This window comes from Poromitra crassiceps (genome assembly GCF_964638095.1).
Source record: "Poromitra crassiceps genome assembly, chromosome: 15".
Lineage (NCBI taxonomy): Eukaryota > Metazoa > Chordata > Actinopteri > Beryciformes > Melamphaidae > Poromitra > Poromitra crassiceps.
The window spans coordinates 33,191,254-33,198,753 of NC_139634.1; the positions used below are offsets into that span (position 1 = coordinate 33,191,254).

Below are 7,500 nucleotides of genomic sequence, written 5' to 3' on the forward strand. Positions count from 1 at the left end.
GACAACTGACACACCCACACACACACACACACACACACACACACACACACACACACACACACACACACACACACACACACACACACACACACACACACACACACACACACACAGAGTGAGAATTAATATTTGCTGAGGCCTAGAGGGAGGGAGCTGTTTGAGAGGAAAAGAGGGAACAGAATAGGATAAAAAGCTAAGAGTAGCCAGGCAGTGGACACAGAGTATGTCCATAGACTGACAGGTCAGCGCTCACACCCCCGAAAGGCTCGAGATGCAGCGAGAAAGAGATCAAAACTAAGCAAAATCTAGATTTAAACTTGTGACATGACACAAAAGGAATTGATTAGAGCGAATAGATAAGACATGCCATGAGGACACCACCCCGCTCTGTCTAGTGAGACGCAGTGTCATGTCTCATCTTGTCTTTAGATAGAAACAGGGAAGCGTTGGCTGTGTGCCGATGGACTGGTCAATTCATCTTTAATGGGTTCAGAGGGTTGGGGTGCATTCATTAAGCCCAAAGGTGACTGGAACATACTATTGATCTGCATGCTTCTGATGGAGTCCATTGCGGAGGTGCCGGGGGTAACTTGAGATGACGGTGGCAGAAGGACAAACGGTGTCAATAATATCATCAGAACTACTGACCAGTAAGGTTAGACGAATACATCCGCCTGATATTAGCCTTTTAGTCAAAATCAGAGCTGTCAGTTTTGTCCAATTACTTCATCAGTTGTTCTCAAGGTGGGGTCCGGCCGGGACCCACAGGGGTCCTCGAGGGGGTTCCAGAGGGTCCGCAGCAAAAAAGGGTAATCATTTATTTTTTACTAGAATTTCAACCATAAGTAACACAATGATAGAATGTACTTTCTGTAATAAAATAGCTAAAGATGTGATGACTCCTGGCCCTGTCTTGCAGGAGCCAGCTGTTGCGTTCATCATGCTGATTGAGTGCACCTGGGCCTGGTAAGAAGAACTTCAGACCGTTCAGTCTCTCTGCCTCCTCACCCATGCACCTTTTGTTTCATGTAGTTTGTGTTGTCTAGTTATTTTCTTTTAGTTTGAGTTAATACTGTCAATTATTTTAACTTTGGTGTAGGACTCCCCTCATAGGTTACAACCGGGCTCGAGAAAGTAACAAATGAGGGGAGTCACACACCCAAGTAAAAGTTAAAACAATCATTTATTAACTAAAACTAAGGGGAAATAACTCGAGAACACAAACTACATAAACAAAATGAACAGAACAAAAGGTGCATCGGTGAATGGTCTGAAGGTCTTAAGCCCAATAAGATGTTACCACGGCTTGGTCAGGTGACCATACAGGCACATTAGACCCTTTTCACAGCAGCCATTTCGACGTGTCAAAGTAGGGTAAACACAGGTGTGACCAATAACATTAATGAGTTCTTATTCGTTTCAAGTCAAGTCAAGTCCAGTTTATTTGTATAGCTCTAATTCACAAGCATGTCTCAGAGGACTTCCCAGAGAATATAAATCTAGCTGACACAACAATAACAATTACAGTAGTAATAATAACAACATGATTGAACAATCACATGATAGAGATAGACAGGGAGAAAGGGAGAAAGGGGGAGGGAATGTGGGGGAGGAGAGAGCAGGGAAAGAGAGGTGGTGGGGAGGGAACAGGGGAATGTGGGGGAGGAGAGAGCAGGGAAAGAGAGGTGGTGGGGAGGGAACAGGGGAATGTGGGGGAGGAGAGAGCAGGGAAAGGGAGGTGGGGAGGGAGCAGGGGAGGGGGATGTGGGGGATGAGAGAGCAAGGAAAGGGAGGAGGTGGGGAGGGAGCAGGGGAAGGGGGGAAGAGGAGAGCAGAACAGATAGAATACACTGTGGCTGGGCGATATGGTGATGAATTTCAGGCCTTCAGTGTAAAGTTTTAGAGGTACACGATGTCTGCATGTTGTTTCTGAGGCCTTTCCATCCCTCCAACAGTAACATGTGGGTAAGCACTGGATACTTGCACGGGAAACGTCAAATTCAAAAGATATATCGCTACTCAATTTTGGCTAAAACCCAAATCGATCAAATTCCATATCGATCAAATTGTATTGACCAACAGCTGCATTAAATGTATAGTGCTGAATTCAGCATTAGAGTTTACAGTGGTAGGCATTGCTAGTAATCATATGTACTTGCACTGCAGTCTCTCCTATAGCATAGAGAGAGATAGTGATGACTTTGCAAAGGGACCACTGGGGACAAGGGCGGTGGCGGTCTGGACTGTCCCATTGATCAGGTATGAGGATGACCCGGTCATACTATTGATTGGAATTGACAGGACAGGTAGGCAGCAGCATAAAGTGGACAGAGCTTTGAGGGTGAGCTAGGGCCTAGAGAGAGAGAGAGAGAGAAAGCGGAGGAGAGAAGACAGACCAAAGATACGCCTTATCCATTCAAGGCAGCAGCGTGAAGCCCAAAGCCAAACAGCTGACAAAGACCCCCAAAAAAGTTGTATTCCTCTCGGTTCCATGGGCTTGAACTCCATGCCAGTAGAATCAACAGTTGGCCTAGCAGTGGGACAGGTTGGGAGAGGGAGATTTGGAAGCAGCTGAGATGCCAGCTTGTCTCTCTGCTCCATGATGGAGATGGGAGATGTAGTCCAGATGCGTGTGTGTGATGATTAGCCAGCTCTGAGTATTAAGTGACAGAATAAGAGGACTTGCACCATCAGAGGTTAGAGACTCTAATATAGATTTATCCATCTGCTCTCCTTCCTCCCGTTTGACTCCCCGCAACACAAAGCCAAGCTATTAAAGCAAGTATTGAGCGGCGCTGAAACGTTTTAAACAGGAATATTGACATCGATGTTGCCGTCTCTTTCTATTCTTTCTGCTGAACAGTGTGCTTTTGATCAGTGTCCCTTTTGTTCGCTTGTTATCCATACAGTGACTGAAGACAGGGGGGGGGGGGGGGGGCGGGGCTCAGGTTGACAAGTGCACACGACTGCAATATGTCACATAGACTGACACATGTGGTGGACTGCATCACACTCACACACACACACACACACACACACACACACACACACACACACACGCGCGCGCACACAGCAGAACACACACATCCAAAAGTGCAAACACCAGTCTGTCTGCCAAGCTAAAAAGAGGTCTGACGCTTTGAAGCTGTGATGGGGAAATCCAATTATATACAGTGATTACAGTAACTCTCTCTCTATGGAGATTCACATTAACCTCCAGCTAAAGATGACATTTCAGAGGTGTGTGTGTGTGCGCGTGTGCGTGTGTGTGTGTGTGTGTGTGTGTGTGTGCATGCACGCATTGACTGATGCATAGTCGCCTTTGCACATTGTGAAAATGTGCGTGCGTGCACGCCATGGACTGAGGCTGTATAGCTAACCAAACAATTTCAGCCTCTCTCTCTCTCTCTCTTTGTGTGTGACAAACAGATATGGGCAGGCAGAGATGTGCCAGCTAACGTCGTGCACGCCATGCGGCGCCATGCTGCGCCGTGGCCCCTCCGCCTGGCGCTCCGATCGATGAGACGGCATGAGGCGCAAATCGATGAGGATTAAAAGCCTGTAAAGAGCGATGCTGCGACACCTCCTCACTACACACAGGAGGCAAAACAAGTGCTCCTATGCCGGGCGACGGGCGTACAAATGCACATTTGTCCACTTTATAATCAAAGAGGGGAGATGGAGAGAGAAGCAGAAGGACAAGAAGCACCTTTCGCCACCCCCACCCCCATACCTGTAGGGTCGGGATCAGCCACTCCTCCTTCCACCTGGCACACCTGGCTGAGTGTCCCACGCAGACACGCCCACACAGTGGCAGGCCTGGCAGTGGGCCTCAGCCCCGCCCCATGGCACTTAGTGGGCGCCCCGCAGAGAGTGCACTGCAGGGGGGCAGAGATTATCCCGACGCTCGCACACACAGTCACAGAATGTTAATCCACGCTTCCACTGGAGTGTCAAATCTGGATCCTCCTCTCATTTCTCCATCCCCTCTCTAGTCTCTCGAGCCAGACTGTCTCTTCTACATTCTGTGAATGAATGCAGCTTAGACAGTCTGTATGACAGAACATGGACAAAGGAAGTCGGGGGGAAAAGACGCTTCAGACCGGAGGAGGTTCAAACCGATGCAGGTGATTGGAGAAATACGAGCGGATGTCCGGGACATCCGGGACATCCCCCTATCATCGCTCGTAATTTTACCCTGAGTTTCCCTTTCCGTTTTGACCAAGTTTTCCCAGCTCGAATTACAGACTTTTTGCAGAAGCTTTTGAAAATTGTGAGAGCCAACCATCTGTTTTAAGAGACTATCCCCTCTCTGTCACCATCCACATCGCATGCTCTATTTTTCCCTCCCCAAAATCTGATGATCTCTGTTTCCTACACGAAAGCAAATAGGCCCCTCCCCATTTTCCCTCGTCCCTTCTGGCAGCTCGAGGCTCCGCCCTCACCACTGGCCACGCACAAATCTTCTCGTGCGCATGAACACAAAACAGCCATCAGCCTGTCATAACTCTGCTGGAGCAGGAAGTAGTGAAGCCATCAGCCTATCATAACTCTGCTGGAGCAGGAAGTAGTGAAGCCATCAGCCTATCATAACTCTGCTGGAGCAGGAAGTAGTGAACAACAAGCAGAGGAGGCCGTTGATACTTAGACATTAGACAGAGTGGGGAAGTTATTGAGGCAGCAGCAGCAGCTTTCTTGCTGAAAAGTCATTGGATTTCTATTTCAAATGATGTACGTGATTGTGTGAGTTTATTAACTAAACACTTTGATTGTACTATTGATTTTTTCTTTTTTACAATTTTGTTTGACTTGTTGTTACGTGTTCTAAAGTGACAATTGCTGCAACCAGCCCTTCTACAAATCACAAGTAAAATCAAGTCACCTTCTTCCCTCTGAATCATATCTCGTATTCTCTGTAGACTCCTAAGTGGAGTATGAATCACATCCCGTGTCCCGAAGCTCCCTCCTCTACTCACTCTGATTTGCTCGTCTACAAAATAAATAAATGAATAAATAAATAAAAACCTCCCCATAGCTGTTATTTTTATTTCTTTCTCTAGCACTTCTCCAACACGATTTATTTTTCAAGGCCCTACTGTATGCCATGAACAATTCCAGCATTTCCAGACTGTTTATTTTTGCCCATGTCATACACTGCACATTATTGGTACCATGTAAAACAGAGGTTTGGCATATTTGATCACCACGTTTGCTATCGCATTACATGCTGTGTGCATTCACACCTTACAGTAACGTGTTATTTTCCTTTTCCTGATAAGATATCCAGATAGAGATCATATTTTAATGGTAGATTGTGTATATCCAGGCCCTTAAAACACCTGCACCATCTCACCATTCTGCTTCAAGTTGTATTGGGTCAATTTTCAAGAAATACTAGGCTGATAGAGTCCTACTATTGAAGCAGCGCTTACATCAATACACTTTTGTAAATCTTTTTTTACAAAGAGAAGTGGTGGTGTTTGAATCTTTGGTTTGTACAGTAGCTCAGGCCCTGGCTATGGTTATATTCCTACCAAAGTATTAATAATGAGCCCAATTAGTTCACATCCGTAGCCGAGACAGTTAGTCATAGCTTGTGTGAGAAATAAATTACATTTCAATAGGTTCATTTACTAGCAGTTCCGACTATTAACTCACCAGAAACAGACTGAGCACAGCAAGTTGTGTAAGCTGACATGTTTACACATGCTATTAATTAAAGGATGAGGGGAAATTAACTTCAATAAATCTCAGACATGGATATTCTCCCCCCTCATGAATATTTCAATAAGAACTGCAAATTAGGTGAATTTACAGCAAAAGAAGATTTTCACAAAGAAAGGTTTCCATTGACTGCATACTCGTGTGTGTGTGTGTGTGTGTGTGTGTGTGTGTGTGTGTGTGTGTGTGTGTGTGTGTGTGTGTGTGTGTGTGTGTGTGTGTGTACACACATTTGCCTGAATCAGAGGTTGAGCTTCATATCGTCTGTCACTTTATAATCGGAGTGTACGGGTGTCTGCATGGGTTCACGTCCAAGTTCAAGCTTATTGCCAGATACATTTAAAAGTACAATGTACATTCAAAAGCTATGAAATGCATCTGCTGGGTGTGCAGGTCAGGAGTGTGTGAATAGTCCACTTCTTTTCTCAGTTCAAGCCACAGCTTCAAGAGGATTAACCTCTTACACGATCCCCAAGCAGACAACCAGTGCTCCGTATCTCCGACCTTGGCTTTTTCTATGAGGTTATAAGAGCAACTAGACCACACTGCCCTGTGCACAACTCTACTGTGTAGTCCCACTCGCCGGGAGGCTATGCCCTTCTGCGAATAGTCGAATATGGACATAATGTAGGAGAAAAGCCCATTAAAAACACCATGATCAAATAAACTCAATTTCAATACCAAAAAAGCAATAAAAAAAACAATCCTTCACATCCAACACACACATAAATGTCTCTCCTTCCTTCTTTTCTGCTACACAGTCTCACTCACTCCTACCACTCTGACCGTGCTAATGAAAACAAATGAAAACTCCACAGCCCAATAAAGCAACTATTACAAGCTAACACAAACAAACATTCTGCGAGACGCAAGCAAATAAGCTGGAGTTTCCAATAGTGGAGGGATAAGAAAGAAAAGACAAGAAAACAAGTTCAACACCCTCTGGGAAATTGTCTCTGATCAACTGCAAAGAGATTGACCAGTTGGGTGTGTGCAAATGAACAGAGATCATAATACAATAAAAATAAATACATTTATAGATGAGGCATGTGAAGAAAACAACGGCCTTGCCTTTCGATTAGATGATTGTGGCTAAAACACTATTGTGGTCAGAATTATTAATTACGATTGTCTTGATGTAAGGAAACCAATTATTTTACTGCACGTTTTTCACACATTCTATCAAGCTCCTGGTACATTTCTATTTCTACAGTGGCCATTCTGCGTACTGTAATGTTTCAATACTGCTGCTATGTCAATAACCATGATTGTAATTATTGTGGAAAAGGAAAGATACAATAAAGGATGTACAAATAGGCACACAACTATTTGCGCAACCTTCATTTCAGACACTTAAAATAGCCTCAGGGAAATGTTGTATAGGCTCTCAGCTGGAGTCCAGATACTATTATACTGTGTGTGCAGTGACCTCACTCATGTAGGTGTCAGCTAATGGACAAGTCAATCACACACAAACAAGCACAGGAAAAGGACACAACAGCACAGCAAACACAATTGCACACAGTGGGGCTAAGTGGTCTACTACAGTCACAGAACTTACTGATCACAGAGTCTTCAAATAGATCATCATCCTCCTCATCACCTGGGTAAACTGGAGGAGCCGGAATGAAGGGAAGAAAGGAAAAGCGGGAGACAAAAAGATGGAAAAGAAAACGATGATGACAAATCAAGAAGGAACTCATGAGCTGGAGATGAGAACAAAAAACACATACTAAAAGAGAACTGACACAGAAAGTGTAAAAGAGAGCATCATGGGTA

The 7,500-nt window shown here is 44.9% G+C and overlaps 1 protein-coding gene across 1 annotated transcript in view; it reads right to left on the minus strand.

Annotated features, from left to right (window-relative positions):
* LOC310790563 (teneurin-2-like) overlaps nucleotides 1-7,500 on the minus strand; it is a gene marked incomplete at both ends in the record, with an annotated part of 240,232 nt that overhangs the window by 194,996 nt on the left and 37,736 nt on the right. Inside the window, one exon of the mRNA XM_083652265.1 lies at nucleotides 7,283-7,333. Coding sequence (XP_083508391.1) covers nucleotides 7,283-7,333 — 51 coding nt within the window. The remainder of the gene's footprint in view (nucleotides 1-7,282; nucleotides 7,334-7,500) is intronic.